The sequence below is a fragment of the Callospermophilus lateralis genome, chromosome 2 (genome assembly GCF_048772815.1).
Source record: "Callospermophilus lateralis isolate mCalLat2 chromosome 2, mCalLat2.hap1, whole genome shotgun sequence".
Lineage (NCBI taxonomy): Eukaryota > Metazoa > Chordata > Mammalia > Rodentia > Sciuridae > Callospermophilus > Callospermophilus lateralis.
In genome coordinates, this window is record NC_135306.1 from 151,862,522 (window position 1) to 151,883,691 (window position 21,170).

The 21,170-nt window shown below is 45.8% G+C and overlaps 1 protein-coding gene across 2 annotated transcripts; it reads right to left on the reverse strand.

Annotated features, from left to right (window-relative positions):
- Positions 1-272: 272 nt before the first annotated feature.
- On the reverse strand, positions 273-11,661 carry Rhog (ras homolog family member G). Of its 2 annotated transcripts, none has more exons than XM_076844014.1 (2): positions 11,584-11,661; positions 273-1,480 (listed from the first exon to the last, which is right to left on the reverse strand). In XM_076844014.1, exon 2 carries the CDS (start codon positions 1,410-1,412, stop codon positions 837-839), a length of 576 nt encoding a protein of 191 aa, XP_076700129.1. In that variant the 5' UTR covers positions 1,413-1,480; positions 11,584-11,661; the 3' UTR covers positions 273-836. The 2 variants fall into 2 exon arrangements, with proteins under 2 accessions (XP_076700129.1, XP_076700128.1); XM_076844013.1 differs by lacking the exon at positions 11,584-11,661 and adding an exon at positions 11,193-11,274.
- Positions 11,662-21,170: the final 9,509 nt, after the last annotated feature.

The following is a 21,170-nucleotide window of genomic DNA, read 5'->3' on the forward strand; positions in this document are numbered from 1 at the left end:
TCCAGAATGGAGGGAATAAGTCTATGGCAGAATGTTTTTGGGCCTAGATTCTCCTAAGGCTCCAAAATGGAGGTTTATAGATGGAGGCTCCCAGCATCTGTGGATGGGCCCTAGAGCTTTGTTAGGGAAATTGGGGGGCGGGGTGGGGGACCACAATGAAGCCTATTGTCTCCTGTCCCCTCTTAAAGGAAACAAAAGCCTCCCAGTCTCTGGGGAGCCCTAGTCCATGCCCACCCCCTAATGCCCAGCACACAGGGAGGAGCCAGGGCCACTGGAGACAGGAGGTTTTATTGATGCTGTTGGGGGTAGGAAAGGCCCCCAGGAGCATGGGGGCTGAGTCAGTCAGCAAATGCATAAGGCCTGGGCACATGGGGGCAGGTTAGGACACATTTATCTTCTCAGGATTCTGTGGCTCCTTCCTTGGGGGAGGGAGAAGACATCTTGGGGGACAATTCCAAGAGCAGCAAGGGCAGAGGTTAGAGATGGCTGATAGCCCCTAACCTGAGAGGAGGCACCACAATAGGCAACAACTTTGTGGAAAGCTGGATGACTGGTCAGTAGCAGAAAATGTGAGAGGTGAAGACACTGGGTTGGCCTCTTGGGGAGGGTCAACCTTGGCCCAGGTGAGCTCATGAGAATACCTGGTGTTCTCAAGCAGAGTGGGGTAGGACCCAAAGTCCATTTCCCATGGGTCTCCTTAAGGAAAAAAAAGGTATTCAGGGAGCCCCCTGGCAAGGGGTGCCAGAATTAGTCCTTAAGGCACAGCTGGGGGCAGACAAGGCGCCAAGGCACAACTGGTGGGGGGTCAGGGGCAGCCTCCAAGCTGAGGGCCAAGGTCATAAGAGGATACAGGACCGCCCACGCTTGATTGGCGTGGGGTTCAGCACAGCCCGGACAGCCTCAGCAAACACTTCCTTGACGCCGTCCTGCTGCAGGGCAGAGCACTCGAGGTAGCGCACAGCATGGATCTGCTTGGCCAGTGCCTGGCCTTGCTGAGGTGTGATGGGCGCTTGGCCCTGCTCCTTGAGGCGCCGTAGGGTATCAGGCTGAGATCTCAGGTCCTTCTTAGTGCCCACCAGGAGGATGGGCACATCAGGGCAGTGGTGGCACACCTCTGGATGCCACTTGTGCCTCACATTCTCGTAGGAGGGTGGACTGGCAATGGAGAAACAGATGACAAAGACGTTGGTCTGAGGGTAGGAGAGTGTGCGGAGGCGGTCGTATTCCTCCTGGCCCGCAGTGTCCCACAGGTTCAGGTTCACTGTGCGCCCATCAACTGCACTCTGGGCACTGTAATTGTCGAACACTGTGGGGATGTACTCCTTGGGGAAGGCATTAGTTGTATAGCAGATGAGCAGGCACGTCTTGCCCACAGCCCCATCGCCCACCACCACACACTTGATGCTCTGCATTGTGGATAAAGCTATAGTAGTGGAGGCAGTGCCTCCTGCCTCTTCTGGGCCCCTCTGGATGCAGTGACCTATGGAGAAATGAGAGGGACACTTGGTTAAGAAGGCTTCTACCTGTTGGGAAGAAGAATGGCATTCTGCTTGGAAGCTGCACCTGCCCCCTTGCACCAGTTTTGCCTTGGCACCTTATCTGTCCTCAGACAAAGGACTCCCTTGTGACCCTTAAAGAAGACCATAGGACTCGGCGTGGTGGCACATTCCTTTAATCCCAGTGGCCCAGGAGGCTGAGACAGGAAGATCGCAAGTTCAAAGCCAACCTCAGCAACTTAGTGAGGCCCTAAGCAACTTAGTGAGACCCTGTCTCTAAATAAAACACAAGAAATGTGTTTTGGGCCCTGCCCAACTCTGCTTGGGAACACCAGGTATTCTCATGTGCTCACCCAGGCCAAGGTGGACCCAACAGGCTAACCAGTGTCCCCCCTGCTCCTACACACAGAAACCAGCTCCTACTTCCTCAACCTGACATTAGCCCCAATTAGAGCGAGAGAGAGAGAGAGATACAAATGAGCAATATCCAGCAACATGTTACAAAAAAGCAACGTAATGTGATGGGAAACACATCAGCACTGGTCTTCGGATAATTTAAGGTCAAATCCTGGTTCTGCTCTTTTCTAGCTGTGACCCTGGACAAACCACTTAGCCCCTCTATGCCTTTTTTTCTTATCCGTAAAGTGGGGATAAAATAATAACGTCATTGGTTAATGTGAGTTTTATATATATATGTTTGTGTATGTGAGTGTATGTATTCTCCTCCCAGTACTGGGAATTGAACCCAGGGCCACTCTACCACTAAGCCACATCTCCAGTCCTTTTTATTTTGAAACAGGGTCTCGATAAGTTGTTGAAGCTGACCGTGAACTTGTGATATCCCTGCCTCAGCCTCCCAGTCACTGGGATTACAAGTATGGTGCCATCACATTTGCCTATTTTAGAAATCGTAAAGCATTTAGAATAGTACCTGGTCAGTAAATATCAGCTATTTTTATTTTTCCCAAGGCAGCACAAACAAAGGAGGGTACAATACACTAGTACTGTAGTGATCTACTACAGAGTCTACTAAATATGGATCCCAACATTTGATCTCTCAGTTCAAAAGTCTCAAAAATCAGACAGAGTGTGTGTGTGTGTTTGTGTGTCTGTCTGTCTGTCTGTCTACTGCAAAGTAGAAAAGGAACTTTGGTGGTGTGGGGGCTGGAAAAAGGACAAAGGACTTAGTCCCAGTTCTCTTTTAGGCCAGTTTCCCCTGGGACCAGTTGGGAAAGAAATGGTTTGACTTTTATAAGGCTGCCTCTCTGGTTAACACTGACAGTATTTCCATTTTATTTGCATCAGAGTATCTATATTGCTTAGCCTCAGGACATGTAGGTAGAAATCCTCAGAAAATGGGTCAAGAAAGGAACCAAGGGCCCTCTAGGGCAGGGGAGAGAATCTCAGAGTGGAAGTCCAGAGACTTAAGTTCTAGCCCTAGGTCTCCTGACTAACTGCAACCAAACATGAGACACTTACCCTTTCTGGGCCTCAGTTTCCCTTTCCTGGAAACAGCCAAAAATGCTTATGACAAAAGGCAGTAGGAGTAGGTGCTACTACTTGTGCCCACTGGATTATCTGGAGGCCCTGGCGTTTTATAGCAGAACTCCTGGGCCTGTAATCTTCCAGTTCCACGTAGAGTAGGGGAGTGGGTATGGCCTTTGAGAACTCTCTCCCACAAGCCCAGTAATGGGCTGGCCCAGGCAGGAAAGCAAGGAGGGAACTCTGGCCAGCAGTTATAAGCCCCAAGAGACTGAAAGTACAAATGGCTCTCTAGGGATGTAGTTATCAACCAACAATCAGTAAATCAACCCTCAAAGGAGCAGGGAGGGAGAGGGTAGCTTCCGGGCCAGTAAGGAGATGACTGACACCGGAAATGGATTATGAATGAGGTAGTATCCAAAACAAGGTGTGGTATAAGGCCAAGAGCACCAGATACCTAAATCTGACCACCTTGACCCTTCATAAAAAGCCCTAACATGGGCTTTATACAGTACGATGTCACTTGGTTCTACTGACAGAGGAAACAAACTCAGAGCAGTTATAGTAACCCAATGTCACACAGTTAGTATGGGAGCCAGGACACAAGCCCAGTTTTGTACTCTAAAAGACTGTTTTCTTCAATGAATCACATAGTCTCCAAGTTACCCATAACCAGCTAACTATGTGACCTTGAGCAAATAAGTGACTTCCCTTCCTGGAGCCTCAGTTTCTTCATCTCTACAACAGGAGTGATAATATTTGACCTCCCAGCCTCAGGAGGATGCATGGAGAATCCTAAGCATGATAATGAACTTGCTCTGTAAACTGTAATGTACTGTACACACAGGAGGTAACAGAAACAAAGCCTTTCATCCCAAGAGGCAGGAAGCATTGAGTATGCATAAGTTTGAGTGGTGGCAGCAGCCCAATTTTCCCTATTCACATTTAGTTCAGAACCTCATCCTCTCTCCCAGGACAACCCTTTTCTCAGAAACCCTTTGGCCGGAACTGGATTGAATAAGTTCCCCTAGCCCATTTAAGGAGTGCATATGCTAAAAGGTAGGGTCTAATGTATGCCAAAAAAGAAGGGATGTCAGTGCTGTAGGATGCTAAATCAAGAGTAGCCCTCCTGGGGTTAGGGTTGACTTTAAATGGCGTTAAAAAAAATCTTCATTTAATAAATAAATAGATGTTTGTAGATGTATGTATTAGCTAAACTACAAGGACTTGTTCTGGCTTTTCCAAATTTAATTCAGGTCATGCCTGGTCCTTCATTTTGTCATTCAGAGTTCTTCACAATCTGAAAGGAGTTTTGGATGCATATAGACCTGGGTTTAAAGCCTAGTTCTACCTCTTATCTTATATGACCCTAGACATATAAAGATTTGTCTCTCTAAGCTTCAATTTCTTTATATTTTTTAAAAATATCTATTTATTTTTCATATCAGTGGATACAACATCTTTGTTTGTATGTGGTGCTGAGGATCAAACCCGGGCCGCACACATGCCAGCCGAGCGTGCTACCGCTTGAGCCACATCCCCAGCCCCTAATTTCTTTATCTTTTAAGTGCAGTAGCAACAGTATAAACCTTATAGGGTTACTATAAGAATTAAGTGCGCTAATATACAATGTGTATACAATGTAGGTAGTTTCCAAGTGAGTTCCTAGCTCCTCATTCCTGAGAGGTCTTCAGTGACTTCTGCAGACAAACCAGGATAATTCTTGCCTTTGAACTTTTTAACTTCTTTTTCCCCCTGTTGCCATTCCCTTTCCCTTGCACAAATCTTCCTGACTCCTAAACTGGGTGCAGTGGCACATGCCTGTAATCCCAGCAGCTTGGGAGGCTGAAGCAGGAGGATCATGAGTTCAAAACGATCCTAGCCTCAGCAATTTAGCAAAGCACTTAGCAATTCAGCAGACCCTGTCTCTAAATAAAATATTTTAAAAAGGACTGGGGATATGACTCAGTAGTTAAGCACCCCTAGGTTTAATCCTCAGTACTGGGGAAAAAAAAATTCTTCCTGACTCCTCAAGGACTAGCTTAAATCTCACCATCCCATGAGGCTACTGAATTCATCTTTGAATTTCCATATAATGGCCAACCCTTTTAACCCTGCTTTGACTCATGTGATTCCCCTTTTCCAACAGTCATACATAAGTTATTACTCAGCTATGAATGCCCCTCCAATGCTGGAGGCTGGTCTTCTTTCAACTGCAAAAAAGCTGTGAATATAGGGCTGCATATACAATAGTGTACAACTACTGCATTTTGATCTGTTTGCACCTGCCTCTTTACTGAGATCTGGATAGATCCCTCCAGAAACCAGGATTGGATTGCCCCATCTCAGCCAAAACCATAGTGCTGAAATCTTACTGGAGAGCAATGACACCCAAAAGCTAAGACTAGGATAATAAGCAAAAACCTCTCTCCCTAGTATTTGCCTGAATTGGTTCCAGCAGGGAGTCCATGGGAGCATAACTCATGCATGGCCAACCCTAGGAGGGTGTTCCCTGTAGCCCAGCCTGCACCCAGTAGGCCCTGGCCTTGGGGTGTGGCCCAGACAGGCACAGAAGCTGGGAGGAAAAGGAAGCACTGATGTTTGCCTGATTGCCAGATCTCTGTGGCCGTTAGAGCAGGGGGAAGTGTCCCAACTGGGATGGGGGAGGGGAGGAATTGGCTCTAGAATGAGCAAGTGTAGAGGCAATGGGCTTTCTAGACTGCCTCTCTAACATGGGGTTCTCCTTTGCAGCCCTCTTGAATCTCATTCTAACTCTAATGTATCTCTGGGCATCGTAACCCTCAGCTCTGGCCATACTACCACGATCCTCTACGAGGTGGCCTCCATATTTTGTTCCCCAAAACAAAGTAGTGATACGGAGCCAAGCACTCTGCCACCTCCTCCAGCAAAGTTTTTGTGAATTACCCAAGTCACAAGTGACTTATCCTATCCAAAGTCTGGTCCCTGTCTCTCTCATTCTTGTATCACATGCAGGCTGATCTGAATCTTATCTCTTGTTAGAGGGCCTAGAGGGCAAGGTCCTGGCTGATTTCTGTCTCCCTGAGCTGAACACAGCACAGTGGCTGTCAGTAAATAAATGAATGGGCTCAATCTGTCCTTAATGACTCTGCACACAAGAGTACCTCTTCCTGGAATGCTGCTCACCGTCTTCAGATTTTCCTGTCCATCAAAGCCCAGTTCTGCTCCTCGGTTTCTCTAGATTATAGCAACCTCCTCTCCTGCCTTACCTTTCCCAGTACTGACTGACTGTTTTATTTTGCTGAAATAACTTGATGCCTCATAGGGAGGGAAATCTATTTCATTTATTTGCTGAAATCCAGCAGAAGGCTGAGCAAAAGCTACAGGCTGACACACACCTCCTACCCCATCAATTCACAGACATTGATGTTGGGAACAAGGAGAGCCTCTGTGCTCAAAGGATGCAGGACAAAGGTAGCCAACTTCTTTCTCACCCTGAGGAACATGAAGTTAGGGTAACATACACAAGTTATATTGCTTTGTCCCTGGCTGGAAGGGCAAGGGGGTGAAGCAAACAGAGCTAGCTCAGAGGGGTTGAGGAAGATGGGTAGGAAAAAATGTCCTGTCCAAATCCAAAAGGATAAGGACTGGATCGGAATATCTAAAGACCCTTGGTCAAATATAGGCAAGGGGTAGAGGAACTGTTGGAAAGGCCTGTAAGTCTGTTTGTTTATTTTTTTAAAAATATTTTTTAATATTTTTATTTACATTTTAGTTTTCGGCAGCCACATCCCCAGCCCCTGTTTATTTGTTTTGAAGGGAGGGGAGAGAGGTAATACAAGGAGGCCCACAGGGTGCAGCTGGCTGCAGCTGGGCTGGGAGGAAGAGGCTAGGGGGAGACATGAGGTCAGTGTGGGGCTGGGACCAGGCCAAGGGCTGAGTCTCTCTTTCTTCCCCTTCTCCCCACTAGTAAGGAAGAACAGAGAGCTTAGTTCCCAGGCTTAAAAAAAAAAAAAAAAATCCATGCAGGAGGATTCTCAAGCTATCGCCATTCTCTATTCTTCAGCCTCTGCATGAATCCTGCACGACATCAGGTAGGGTAGGGTAAGAAGAGACTTGATGCCATCACTAGGGGCTAGATACAGGAAACAGGACAATTGTTGCTAAGAAGGCTGTAGGACCCTTACATAAGTCTCCATCCTTCCCATTTTCCCTGACTATCCTGGAACCTAAGGTGTTCCACAAAGGGTGAACCCCAGGGCTTAGACAGCTCTGGCTGGGGGAGCTCCCTCCCACACCAAGCAGCATAGAGAAATGCTCACACACTGGCTTCTTCCTCCCGCCTAGCAGTGGCTCAGCACCCCTGCAGCCCCTGAGCCCCATGAAAGACCTGTGAAGTGGCACTTCCTTTGCCTTTGCTCATTTCACACGAGGCTATACAGAAGTGCCATCCTCCCAAGCCTGCCTCCCCCACCTGAAAATACCCAGAGAGAAACCCAGGGCTGCTCAGGCCCATCAGTCTCACTGAAGGCCTGTGGGGGTTTCCACAAGGGAAAATAACATCAGGGAGGAAACTCTAGCATCAGTTTTCCACCATCAGTGGGGCAGAGTGGGGACAGGGTACTCCCCAATCTTGCTGCCCCTGGCAAAATCCCCAACACTCTCCCTTTTTCTTAGCTCTTAACTTATAGCAATCCTTGTGTTTTGGAGAAGGCCTATTATATCAAGGATGGTGGGGACAGGAGTGGCCAGAGTGGGGGCACTGCAATTAGGAATTTCATGGAGGGGAGAGAGTCTCCAAGCTATCAGTATTCTCTGTGCCCTTTGGAAGTATTGATAATGCAACTCCTTAATGTCGAAATAGAGCCAAGAGAAACTAAGTTGATCAGGGTTAGACAGAGAGTTGGCTGCAAATCCAGGACAAGGACTTGGGTCTCCTAATCACTAGCCTGATGTTAGTTCCACAAAGAGAAGTTCAGAACTGTTCCTCTAAACTGAAGGGTCCCACAATCTCTCTGACTTCATTTAGGATGGCCCTACTATGGTCCAAAGGAGTCAGGTTGACATATTTCTGAGTCACTTTTGCTTCTAAGTTTCCAGGTCCTCATGCCTAGCCCAACATGCAGTGTTTATGATTTAGCACTAACATTACTGGCCAGCCAGCCCTGCCCTAGCTAAGAAGCTCCTCCTCTGCCCTTAGTTCCTGGGGAGATGCCCTCCCCCATTGAGATGAGGACAAAAGAGGAAGCTGGACCCTGGACAGGAAAACCAGTCTGATCTGGGGAGGTGGCCTAGGCTTTGTCTTTGGTTTCCCTTCTTAACTCTTCTCACGGACCCCTACAAACCTTATCTCTAATGTATCAACAATGTACATATAGAGAGGGGCCTCTAGTTTGAGCCTGGAATCTCTTCTTATTCCCAGTTCCCCAGCTACCATCATCCTAATATCTTTCCAATTGTCTCACTATAGCCACAACCTTGCATATCCTTCTGCTCATAATCTCCTAAAAGTTCATACCAACCATCTCATCTGCCCCAAGATCTTGCCAGAAACAACTATCTAAATCCCAGATTTCCAACCAGGATCCATGACAATGTCACACCACTAATTCTTTTCATATCACAACATTGACCATTCATACTTCTATAACTATGACCTCAATAGTAACTTCCTAAGTTGTACTTCCTTCCTCATAGTATTTTCCCACTTAGATCCCTCACTTCCTGGTCATATTTTTCGAGTCATGATTTTCTTGCAATTAGCTCAAACTTTCAGTGGGGCCAGATCTTGCCTGGAAGAGAGTCTCTTCCATACTATCTTTACCCTCACAATCCTGTTTTTGCTTAGTTAAGCAGTATACTAAAACAAATACTGGCTTTCCAGGCCAGGGATCAGGACTTCTAGAGATTTTTATTGATCTGTGATGCTAGGAAAGTGCCTTGTATGCACATCCTTCCCTAAGCCTTGGATTTCTTCCTGGGACCAAACCTCTGTACCTCCCAGAAATGAGAGTAAGAGAGACAGGTGGGTAGAAGGGCCGGACTGGAAAGAACAACTTATGGAAGAGGGACAACTGTGAGATGGGAGAGGACAAGATGGAGAATGAAGATAGCTGTGCTTAAATATAGCTGTGCTTGAGAGATCTCCAAAATGTAGCACTTGGTCCTCTCCACTTCTCTTTTTTTTCTAGTAGAGAGGATATTTCTAATAAACACAGAAGACTGGAGGAGGAAGAAAGAAAAAGATCTCTCAGCATGCAGCCCAAAGGCTTGCGGAAGGAGCTCAAGAATGGAGGCAAGCACTTTTAGAAATAGGAGGGACTAAAATCAGAATTGGAAGAAATTCCTGTGAGAGAAGAGGGTCCTAGGTGAGAGGGGGAATATTAAAGATGCCTGAAGGAAAAAGGGTTAGCAGAACCCCAGAGGGCTTCCTGGTTACCAATATCCTGACACAGACCAGGACCATGGGTACCCAGCCTGGACAGCAGTGAAGAGGGAGCAGATAGCTCTGCCTTACATCCTTCTTTTCTTGATTTGAAATAAAAAAACAAGACTGAAGTTAAACCAGCTGCAGTCTTCTCTCCAGAATCCTGCCTTTGCCCCCTCCCTTTTCTTCCCTCACACTAGATGGTTTGTCCCATTCTCCCCATTGGTTGGTGTTGGAACCAGTAAGTACTGAAAGTCAAAGTTTAGGTCATCCCTCAGTTGCCAGGCTTGGCCTATTGGTAGAGCACCCCAGGGTTGGGGTGATTTTGATTTCCCATGGCCTCTCTCACCAGTCTTATTCCTGTGTCACCCTCCCCTGACTGCTATAGACTGCTTCCTCCTGCCTAACCACAATGTCACCCACTGCAGGTTCCCTTCATTCTATTCTGCTGGCTTCTGCTCTGGGCTCACAAGGGTGAAGGCAGTTATTTTGTTGCCAAGATAAAGATGTAGAAACACAGGCACTTGTATGTGTGCACACACACAGATTTCTAGCCCTTTTAATCATCTCTATCATTGGGAGACTACAGCCTGCCTCTCCAAGACAGGGAGGTTTGAAAGTCTCTCAAACTTGCCTAATTTTCTACAGTAGTTCCTGATCCTGAAGCTGGAGATAAGTAGCTGAAAGGGAAGGAGACAGACAGAAGGTGAGGCTGAGAGATCAAGAGCAAAGAGGGAGGTGAAAGGTGTGGCTGCCAGAAGTTGGGAAGAAAAGTAAAGAGGGAGTCTGTAGGAAACCAAGATGAACAGAGGGACATGCTAAGAGTAAGGTCTGGGCCTTGGCATGTCTGTGTGTGTAGGGGAAGAGACTGAAGAGGATGAAAGTGGGTAGGCCCTAAAGAAAGGGTGCAGGAAGAGAGTATATGTAGAATTTGGGAACTAAGGAGGGAAAAGCCTAGGAGATGATTCCCAATCATTCCTTAAGGCCAGAGCCCTATAACTTGTCAGTGACTATCAGTCCTGAATGAGTTCTGCCACCTCCAGTCACAGGACTAGAGCAGGCCCTTTCCTTCCTTAGTTTATCCCCAAAAGTGCAAGGCTACGTTTAGGTGAACTAGGCACAGCACATGTTTGCTTACTACAATAAGAACCTGTTGCTTAGCTCCAGGGATGGAGAGGTTGGGGTTTGGAAAAACAGAAAAGGAATGGGGCCAGCGGAGCTGCAGCTGAGGGCAGGGTCGTCCTGAGTGCAGGGGACCCCCTAGGCTGCATTCTCAGAGTGAGTCTGAACTGGCATCGGATCTTCCAGGGAGAAAGCTCTTTCCCAGCAGTGTCGGGCTTCAGAGGCCCCATACACCGCCCCCATCTCAGCCTTACAAATGTCACAACTGCCAGAGCAGAGGGAGCGCCTTCTCCGTCCCAGAGACCCTCTCCCCTCACACTTCTGAACAGTCCCCACAACTTTTGAGGACACACCACCTCTGAATCCCAACTCCCGGCTCCAACCTTTGCCACTTCAAAATCTTCTGTCGCGGAGCCAGAGACTCTCCGACCTCAGGGGTCTCTTGCGGCTTCTGCAAGCCGGCATCGCCGCTGGAAACCCACCCTCACCGAACCGCCACCGACTCCAAGTGGCTGGGTCCTCGCCCCGCCCGTCTGGCCGCGCCCGCCCAACTTGGAGTGAGCCTAGAACCTCCCGCCGGCGGCCTCCCGCAGGCAAACTTCTAGAGCCCGCGCCCGCGCGAGGTCCCGGCCGGTCCAGGCTCCCCTCCCCAGGACCCTGGCCCGCCGGCCCAGGCTGGGCCTCACCTGGTGCCCTCCCCGCAGCGGGGGATCTGGGGGCGGCGGCAGCGGCTCCGGGCTCGAGAAGGAAGTGAGAGCGGGAGGCCGGAGGAAGTGGGGGGGGCGGGCCGGTGGGCCGGGGCGGGGCGCGGGGGCGGGCCAGGCTGGGGCGGGGCGCGACCAGGAAGTCCGCGGGCGCGTTCCCCCTCACCCTTGCACCCGAGTGTCCTCGGCCTTCGCGCCCGACTTAGTCTTGGGCTTCCCACTTGCCTCAGTCCCCAGCCTGTTCCCCTGAGACCCTTCAGGTCAGGCCTCTCAAGGTCAGGTCTCCCCGCCTTCTGGTTACCCCGTCCCCGCAGGGTTCCTAAGCTAGGCGCTAGGCATTCGTTCTCTTCCCCTGAGTCTCATCCCCACCAACCTTCGGGGAAATGGTGAAAAGGCACCCTAGGCCTGGCGCCTTCAGCCAAGCCAGGGATCCAGCGGTGGCCGAGGCTGGCGGGAGTATAACTATAATGGGTCAGCCTGGGGCAGTCCCCACCCCTACCCTGAGCCTCAGGGGAGTGCGGGATGGTGGTGATTCAGCAGTGGGAAGGCCCCAGACCCCTGGGGAGGGTGGGGAGACTGGGGAAAGCGGAGCTGGCGTCAGCACCCCGGGGAAAGACACGATCAGCAGAGGCGCAGGCGGAGCTGCGGGCCCCAAAAACAGGATGTCGTGTCGTTGTTCCGCACCCATCGGCTCGGCGCCGCCGAACTCTGAGGAGGAGGGGGGCGGGGCGGACGGAGATCATGGGGCTCCCCCTGCTCCCAGTTCTCGCTTGGGGCGCGCTAGCTGCTTGGCGCGGAAGAACCGCACCCAGGCCTGAGGTCCGGCATGGGCCCCGGGGGCGGCGGGTTGGCGGACGAACTCGTGGGCGCCCTCTGGTGCTTATGCTCCCAGGTCTGGAGCGCGGAGCCAACATTGAGCGCCCACCATGTGCAGAGCTGTCCGCCAGGTGTAGTGGAGAAAAATCAGCGTTCAAGACAGGGTGCCTGACTTCCAGAGGCTTTCCAAATGAAGAGTCTAGTCAATCCCGGGAATAAGTAGTTTATCTTTTCTGAGCCTCAATTCTGTCTTTGGTAAAATAGAATAATTTGTCCCTTATCTGATGATTGTGAAAACAACAGAGAATGGGTGTAAAAGCCCTGCTGTCACTGCCTGGCTATGTATTGGAAGTGAAGTTAGAGGCTCTGTCAGACTCAGACTGGTAAATAATTCTTAAGTGGATGAATTTCGTCTCCAAGGTCCTTCTCCTGGCAGAGTATGGAGTTGCTCCCTTCTTTGGCCCTTATCGCCTTTGAGACCAACTCCTTTCTGTGGGGAGGGGAGGGCAGGAAAGACTAGGGGAAAATTTCATCCCCCTTCATACCCTGCTGAAAGCACATTAATGAATGAAGAAAGATTGTCCCATAAATGACAGGGTTCAGAGGCGATCACACATTAAAATGACTTCTATGAAGCCATTAAACATTATGTACTAGAAAAAGGGTGATTTTTGCTTTTGAGCCGTGTTCCTTAGAGTTCCTTTCCCAAGATTTGAAAATAGGAAAATAGTGGGGCTTTGGACTCCTCTCCTTTAGACAAAGTTTGCTGTTATCTGATTTATATACTGTTGTTCTGGTTAAAGAGTTAAAAAAAAAAGTTTCCTGCAAAACGTATTTGAAAATCAATTTAGAAGCAAAGTGGCGCAGGCGGAGTGCACATAAAGTGAAATAGATTAGAAAACTGGATTGGGTCCAGTGGTCATGCATTCCTGTGATCCTGGAAGACTGAGGCAGGGGAATTGAAAGTTTGAGGCCAATTTAGCAAGACCCTCTCTCAAAATAAAAAGAGTTGGGGATGTGGCTCAGTGGTAGATGTCCCCAGGTTCAATCCTCCCTACCAAAAATAAAACAAAACAAAAAAGACTGAATTGTCATCCATAGGTTAGAGTGTACTTCCTGAGCTTCTGACTGTATTGGGCTTGCCTTGCCCTAATTCAGGAGGGATAACCTGCCTTGAGGATCTCATGGTCTGGTGGGTTAAGAGACTGTTGCAGATGAAGTTATCAGAGGAGGAAAGAGCCCAGGGCTGGGCTTCAGAAGACCTTGAAGTCTAGTCTTAGCTCAGCTGGATAGACTGGTGAGATTTTAGGTAAGCACTACCTTTCTAGGTCTCAGACTCCTCCACAAGAAAACAAGGGTTTGAACTAGATGATACCTTTGAGCTCTGACCTTCTATGATGCACTCTTCAGAATAATAATTAAACAATTAAGGTTTATTCATATAGCACATTGCTCATGGGTTAATACCACTTAGGTCATCATGCTTTGTGTTGTAGTAAATTATATCAGAGCCTAATGTCTGTCTCCTCCTCCTCCTTTGAGGTTGTGTCTGATTCATCTTTGTGTTTACTCATTGGGCCTAGCATAAGCAGGCTTAAGAACACATTTTTTTTTTCAGTAAACATTGTGGAATTAAATTGCTTTAATAAGTTACTAATATATGTAAACACTTGCTTTGACAGGCAAGACAGAATCATCAGAGTCCAGCAGAGTCCAGGTGATTTGGAGCCACTTTTTTTTTTTTTTTTTTTTACACAATATCTTTGTTTTTTTATGCGGTGCTGGGGATCGAGCCTAGTGCCTCACATGTGCTAGGCAAGTGCACTACCACTGAGACACAGCCTCAGCCCCTTGGAGCCACTTTTGTGCAATAGATACATGAAAGGCCATTATGATCAGAGGAGAGGGAGGGGCAGGTGAAATTGCCCACAAGGTCTTATTGAAGAAGGACGATGCTGAGCTGAAGAGGGTAGAAAAGGGCAGAATCCCAGATGGGCTCTTTCTTTTTCCTACTCTCTTCCCAGCTTTTCCTGAATAGGTGAGTTCTTGAGTATGTGTGTGAGTACTCATAAACAGTTGAAGACAAGGACACCAAGCCTGGACATTTAGAAGTGAGACAATATATGAAAGCACCTGATAGAGTAAATAAAGTTCATATTTCAGGACATTTCAGGACGCAAATCCTGGTACTAATATGTTCAGTATGGCCTTTAACAAGTCACATGGCCTCTTGCATTCATTTTTTCCATGCATATTTATTGAAAACCTTCTTGGTGCCAGGCATAGTGTTTACATGCCAGTAATGAATGGAAGAAAACACAAGACAAGTCCCTACCCTCTTGTTATTAGCACAGGAGACAGACCTTAAGCAGGTAATCAAGGCTGGGTTTGTAGCTTAGTTTATAGCCCTTGCCTAGCATGTGTGTGAAGCCCCAAATTCAATCCCTGGCACCATAAAAAGCAAATAAAAATAACAGGTAATTATACAAAAGTATAGAGCACAACAAGAGCATATAACAGAGGTAACTTCTCAGTTTTAGTTTCATTTTAAAATAGAAAAGACAAATAGTGCTTTGTGAGATTGGGGGGATTAGATTATGCATGTAGAATGGCTAGCAAGTTGCCCAATGGTATCACAAATAAACATTAATTTTTATGTCCAAATAATGTTTTAAGTTTTTTTTCCACCTTAATCAATAATTCCCTCTCTCTCAAAATCAAAATGTTAAAGCTCATTCAGTTTTCCTGAAAGAGCAGGGTGGAGAGAGCTGGAGGAGAAAGGTCCTAGATGATGTCACTTGTGCCCTGATATCTTCTAAGTGGGTCTCAGTGAACTTCAACTCCTGTAATACTGTGACCCATTGAGGACCTCTGCTCAGCTCAGGTCCAAGCCCCTTTGGCTAACCTTAATTCTACATTCTCCTTTGTCTTTGATGTGGCTTCAAGTACTCAGCCTACTTGGGTCTCCTCTTGATCCCTTGCTCTTTCTTCTCTCAGCCTGCCTGAGGAGTAGAACGCTGTCTCCTTTTTATTACTCCTCTTTATTGATACTGCCAAAGATAAGATCAGTATACCGTTTTGTGGGCTTTGACAGGAAAGACAGGAGACAGTAGAAAGAACTAACAAGGGAAGTGACAAATTAAAGTTTTAGAGTCATGTCTTCTGATCCGTTGTACTTGACTCCCTTGAGGAACTAAGTGGATGGTGGGGGATGGGACAGTGGCCTGTCCTCCAGGAGAGTCCCTCCTACCAGGCAGGCAGAACAATAATTGTCTTGTTTGCTTCCAGGACTCCTTTGCATCTCTGAGATTTTTCTAGATTGGGTGGTACCTAGGTCATCTGTCATAATCCCCCCTGGAAAATTGTTCCTTCCTCAGTCCTGGTGTTTCAAGAACAAGTCAACTCTAAGATGCTCAACTGATTCAGTATTCTTTTCTGCTCCCTTTCTCCTCTAATGTTCATCTTTGCCCTCTACTTGCTGTGTGACCTTGGACAAGTTATGGAATATTTTAATAAAGGAACTTAGAAATGTTTTACACTTTTATTAATATAACAATTCTATTAGGCAGGTAATGTTATCTTCACCTTATAAATAAAAACACCTACAGATAGGAAAATTTGATTTGTCAGAGGCTTAATTTTCTCCTTTCCTCTATATCATAAGATTGCTGTGGATATTAATCATATGAGATAACATGTAAGCTCCATGAGAGCAAGAAGTTTTGCCTATTTTATTAATGCTATATTCCCAGTGCCTAGGACAGTGTTTTTAAAAAAATTTTTTAAGTATTTTCTTTTTCTTTCTTTCTTTCTTTTTTTTTTTAGTTGTAGATGGACACAATATCTTTGTTTTATTTATTTATTCTTTGATGTGGTGCTGAGAATTGAACCCAGTGCCATGCAAGGCACGCGCTCAACCACTGAGCTACAACCCCAGCCCTAGGACAGTGTTTTTGTTATATAAATACTTTGCTTAGTAAATATTTGGTGTTTTGTTTTGTTTGGGGTACTAGGGATTGCACCTGGGGATTGCTGTACCACTGGGATACATTCTCAACCCTTTTTATTTTGTATTTTGAGATAGGGTCCTGCTAAGTTGCTGGGGCTGGTCTTGAACTTTTGATCCTCATGCCTTAACCTTCTGTGTTGCTGGGATTGCCACTGTGCCCAGTTTGAATGTTGATTTGCTATAGCATGTTTAATATAATACCTAGCACAGATTAGTTCCTTCCAAATTCAAAGCTATGCTAGGCACTGTTCTAATTACATATATGAAGTCATCTAAGATTTACAGAATTCTTTTTTTCAGATGGAGAAACTGAAGCCAGAGAGGTTACTTACCTAGAGTCATATATCAGAGCTTTGTTGTGAATCTAAGATGTCTGATTCCAGAAACTTTCCACCTGCTTCACCTTACCCTGTCCCAGAATCTATGCTTCCACATAGCCTCCTTGACTGCATTAGGCAGTTACTTGTCCCCCCACTGTGGCCTTTCACATAACTCTGTAGCAATCCCCAAACCCAGGAGTACTCTACAACTGAACCATATCCCCAGCCATTTTTTTTTTAATTTTCTTTTTAGTTTTCAATGGACTTTATTCAATTATATGTGGTGCTGAGAATCAAACCCAGTGCCTCACAATGCTAGGCAAGCGCTCTACCACTAAGCTACAACCCCAATCCCCAGCCATTTTTTTTAAACTCTTTTTTAAAAAAATATTTATTTATTTTTTTTAGGTGTAGATGGACACAACACAATGTCTTTATTTTTATGTGGTGCGAGACTCGAACCTGGGTCCCGCCTATGCTAGGCCAGCGCTCTACCACTGAGTCACAATCCCACCCCGTAATCCTCAGCCATTTTTATTTTTTATTTTGAGACAGAATCTTGCTAAGTTGCTCAGGCTGGCCTCAAACTTGTGATCTGGACTCAGCCTCTCAATAGCTGGGATTACAGGCATGGGCTACCATGCTTGATTCAGTAGTTGTTAAATGAATAAAATAATATTGGTAGTAAGATTTTAGAACTGATTCTGGAAGGGGAGATGATGCTCTGTTGCTTCTAAGCCAAGTTCTCTCCTCATTCCCTACCTGCCAGGTCTTAGGCTATTTCTCAGAGTGGTATCTATACTTTTCTTTTTTGGACACCAGGGAACACCACTATTATCACAGCCCAAGCTCAGGGATTCCTTATTTTTTTCCAGCAGATTTCCCACTTGAATACACTTCTACCAAGTTTCTTTCATTTCCCAAATGAAAGCTATCGGTGACCAGAAATCCTGTGATGAAAGGAAGTATAGTTAGGCTGCTGCACAGAACATACCTAATTCATTCATTCACTCAGCCAAACACTTATGTATTAGTTATGTACAGGGCAACCTAGCCTGTGAGAGTATAAAGATAAATGAAATGCAGTCCTTGATGAGTTCAGAGGCTAACGGGAAAGAGAGATGCTTACTAGATAATCAAAATTTAGTTATCTAAGCACTTTAAGGCATAGACTAGAGAGACAGGGCAAATCAGGAAGGTACCAAAGGAAGGGATGATTTGGAGTTATTTTTCTTTCTGTTTTAAAATCGTAATCCTTAGTTCATCATAACTGTCATCATTGGTTAAAAAATAAATGTTTTTATTTCACTTGAACTGAGACTTAAAGGATGGGGAGGAAATCTTAGAGGGGAAAGCAAGTTGGTTTTCAATCTACCACTTCTCAGCTTCATTTTTTCATTTATAAAATTATTATAGCCTCTGTCTTTATCTAGCAGAGTTGTTATGGGAAGAGATGAGATAATAGATGATGTGAAAGTTCTTAAAAATAGTAGAATGGAGACATAAGAATTAGTTTAATCTAGCTGGGCAAGGTGATCCACACCTATAATTCCAAAGACAGAAGAATCACATATTCAAGAACAGCCTTGACAATTTAGGGGGATGCTGTCTCAAAAACAAACAAACAAAAAAGGGTAGGGTATGGTAGTACCCTACGACTGTAATCCCAGCGACTCAGGAGTCCCAGGCAGGAGGATCACAAGTTTGAGGCTAGCCTCAGCAACTTTGCAAGACCCTGTCTCAAAATAAAAAAATAAAAGAGACTGGGGAGCTGGGCATGGTGACTCATGCCTGTAATTCCAGCAGCTCAGGAGCCTGAGGCAGGAGGATTGCGAGTTCAGCCAGCCTCAGCAACAGCGAGGTGCTAAACAACTCAGTGAGACCCTGTCTCTAAATAAAACGCAAAATAGGGCTGGGGATGTGGCTCAGTGGTCAAGTGCCCCTTTTACTCCTCCCTAGTACTCCTCCCCAAAACCAAAACCCAAAACTTAAAAACCTAAAGAGTGATGCAAGGGAGACATACTTGCACATGGTAAAGGCTTGGTGTATTGGTTTAAAAAAGAGAGGGATGGGGGAAATGGGAGTGGTAGCTCATGACATTAATGCCAGCAACTCTCGAGGCTGAGGCAGGAGGATCACAACTTCAAAGGCAGCCTCAGCAACTTAGTGAGGCCCTAAGATGCTGTCGCAAAATAAAGAATAAAAAGGGCCAGGGTTGTGGCCCAGTGGTTAAATGTTCCTGGGTTCAATCCCGGTACCAAAAATGATGAAGAAATAAATGAGAGGTATGGAGGTGGGTAGGGAAGAAAGTTCTGTTTCATCCTGATATTTACAATGAGGTGAGGAATTCTTGCAGAGGCTACACTTAAGTAGGGACATACCATAAGGTTACTGAGGTTAGAGTTACAGCTTCTGATCCAAGAAGATCCATGATGTTTCAGGTTTTACTATCTTGTAGAACAGTAAAGTTGAACTGGGTCCATAATCTAGTAGGAACTCATTCTATGATTAGGGAGATAGATCCAGAGGGAAACTGGCTTTTCTAATGTTATATCATGATCATGGGGGTAGAGATGAGACTAGAATGTTCTTTGTATTGCCTTGTCCATGGCATTGACTCTTAGACACCATTTATTTTGAATTGTGGTAAAACGTATGCAACATAAAATTTATTATCTTTTTTTTTTTTTTTAAAGACAGGGCCTCACTCTGTTGCCCAGGTAGGGCTTGGGCTGGGAATGCAGCCCTGTGGTAGAGCACTCACCTAGTACCCACAAGGCCCTGGGTTCAATCCCCAGGCAAAACAAACAACAAAAGAAAACCAGCTGGGTGCAGTGGCACCCAGCAGCACAGGAGGGAGGCTCAGGCAGGAGGATTGCAAGTTCAAAGCCAGCCTCAGCAAAAGCGAGGGTGCTAAGCAACTCAGTGAGACCCTGTCTCTAAATAAAATACAAAATATAGGCTGGGGATATAGCTCAGTTGGTAGAGTGCTTGCCTTGCACGCATAAGGCCCTGGGTTTGATCCCAAGCACCAGAAAATGAAAGTACTTTTGGGATGTAAGCCTCCCAAGTAGCTGAGACTATAGGTGTGTGCCATGGCACCTGGTTTTGTGGTGCCGGAGATCCAGCCCAGGATCTTGTGCATGCTAGGCAAGCACTTTACCACTGAATCATATTCTCAAATCTTAATCTACCACGGGCTCCCCACCCTCCACTTCCCCTACTGGGATTGAATCCCAGGGTGTTTTATCTCTGAGCTACATCCCCAACCCTTTTAATTTTGAGACAGAGTCTTGCTAAGTTTTCAAGGCTGGCCTTAAACTTGTGATCCTCTTGCCTCAGCCTTTGAGTATCTGGGATTACAGACATGTGTTACCATGCTTGGCTTCCTTAGTAATTTTTAAGTATATAATTCAGTCATGTTAAGTACATTCACACTGTTGCACAACCAATTGCCAGAACTCTTTTTATCTTGTAAAACCGAAACCAAACCCATTATCCCTCCCCTCCCCTTTTCCCAGCCATTCTATGTTCTGTCTCTATGAAACACCATTCTATGTTCTGTCTCTATGAAAGTGACCTCTCCAGGTACATCATATAAATGGAATCACAGTATTTTATTTTTTTGGTGACTGGCTTATTTTACTTAGTATATTGCTCTCAAGGTTCATCCATGAAGTAGTGTGTGTTAGAATTTCCTTCCCCTGGGCTGAGGATATAGCCCGGTTGGTAGAGTGCTTGCTTTGCATGCACAAGGCACTGAGTTAGATCCTTAACACCACATAAAAATAAATAAATAAAATAAAGATTTATTTAAAAAAATAAAAATAAAATAAAGAATTTCCTTTCCCCACCACTTTTTTTGTGGTCCTGGGATTAAATCCAGGGCCTTGAACATGTTAGGCAAGAATTCTACCACCTAGCTGCAGCCCCAGCCCTTTAAAAATTTCAAGACAGGGTCTCACTAAGTTGCTTAGGCCAGCCAGCCTTGAAATTTGTGATCCTACTGCTTTAGCCTCCTGAGTAGCTGAGATAACAGGCCTGTGCCACCATGCCTGGCAACACTTTTTTGTGTATATGTGTGTGGAGGTGCTAGGGATCAAACCCAGGGGCTTGTGTGTGCTAGGCAAGTGCTTTACCACTGAGCTACCTATGCAGCCCAGAATTCCCTTCCTTTATATGACTGCATAATATTCTATCACATATGTGTGTATATGTATATATCTATATCTATATTTATATAAAAATATTTTGTGTATTCTTTCATCTATCAATGGACACTTGGATTACTTCTACCTTTTCACTATCATGAACAATGCTGCTATGAATATGGTTATACAAATATTTGAGACCCTGCTTTCATATTTTTTGCCCAAAAGTATATACACAAAGTAGAATTGCTGGATCATTTGGTAATAGTATTTTTAGTTCCTAGACACATTTTAGCCTCACAGGAAATACAACAGGCTCTGAGAAGTTTAAGGTTTTGGTATGAACCAGGGTAACCCTGGTTTCTTGCTTCTAAGACAGGGTTTTTGTACCAAATAGGTTATGACTTATACCCCCAAAGAAATTACACAGTGGCTAAGAGAAATGATGCAAATTTGAGGGAAATTGGGTTAAGCATGTTTTACTTTGTTCTTTTCTTGCATGTTCTCTTAACCAAATAAGTGCACAGGTAGGTGGCTTAAGTGGAAACAACAAACTGGCAGTCTGAGTGATTAATCTGGGCTGCAGATGTGTTTGATGTGGCATATAAAGGATTAAAAAAAAAACTTTATAAACTTACAAATTGATGGCAACTTGTTATTACCC

Bases quoted from the DNA above. Each gene is read 5' to 3' on its own strand.
- Rhog (XM_076844014.1), bottom strand. From the start codon at position 1,412: ATGCAGAGCATCAAGTGTGTGGTGGTGGGCGATGGGGCTGTGGGCAAG.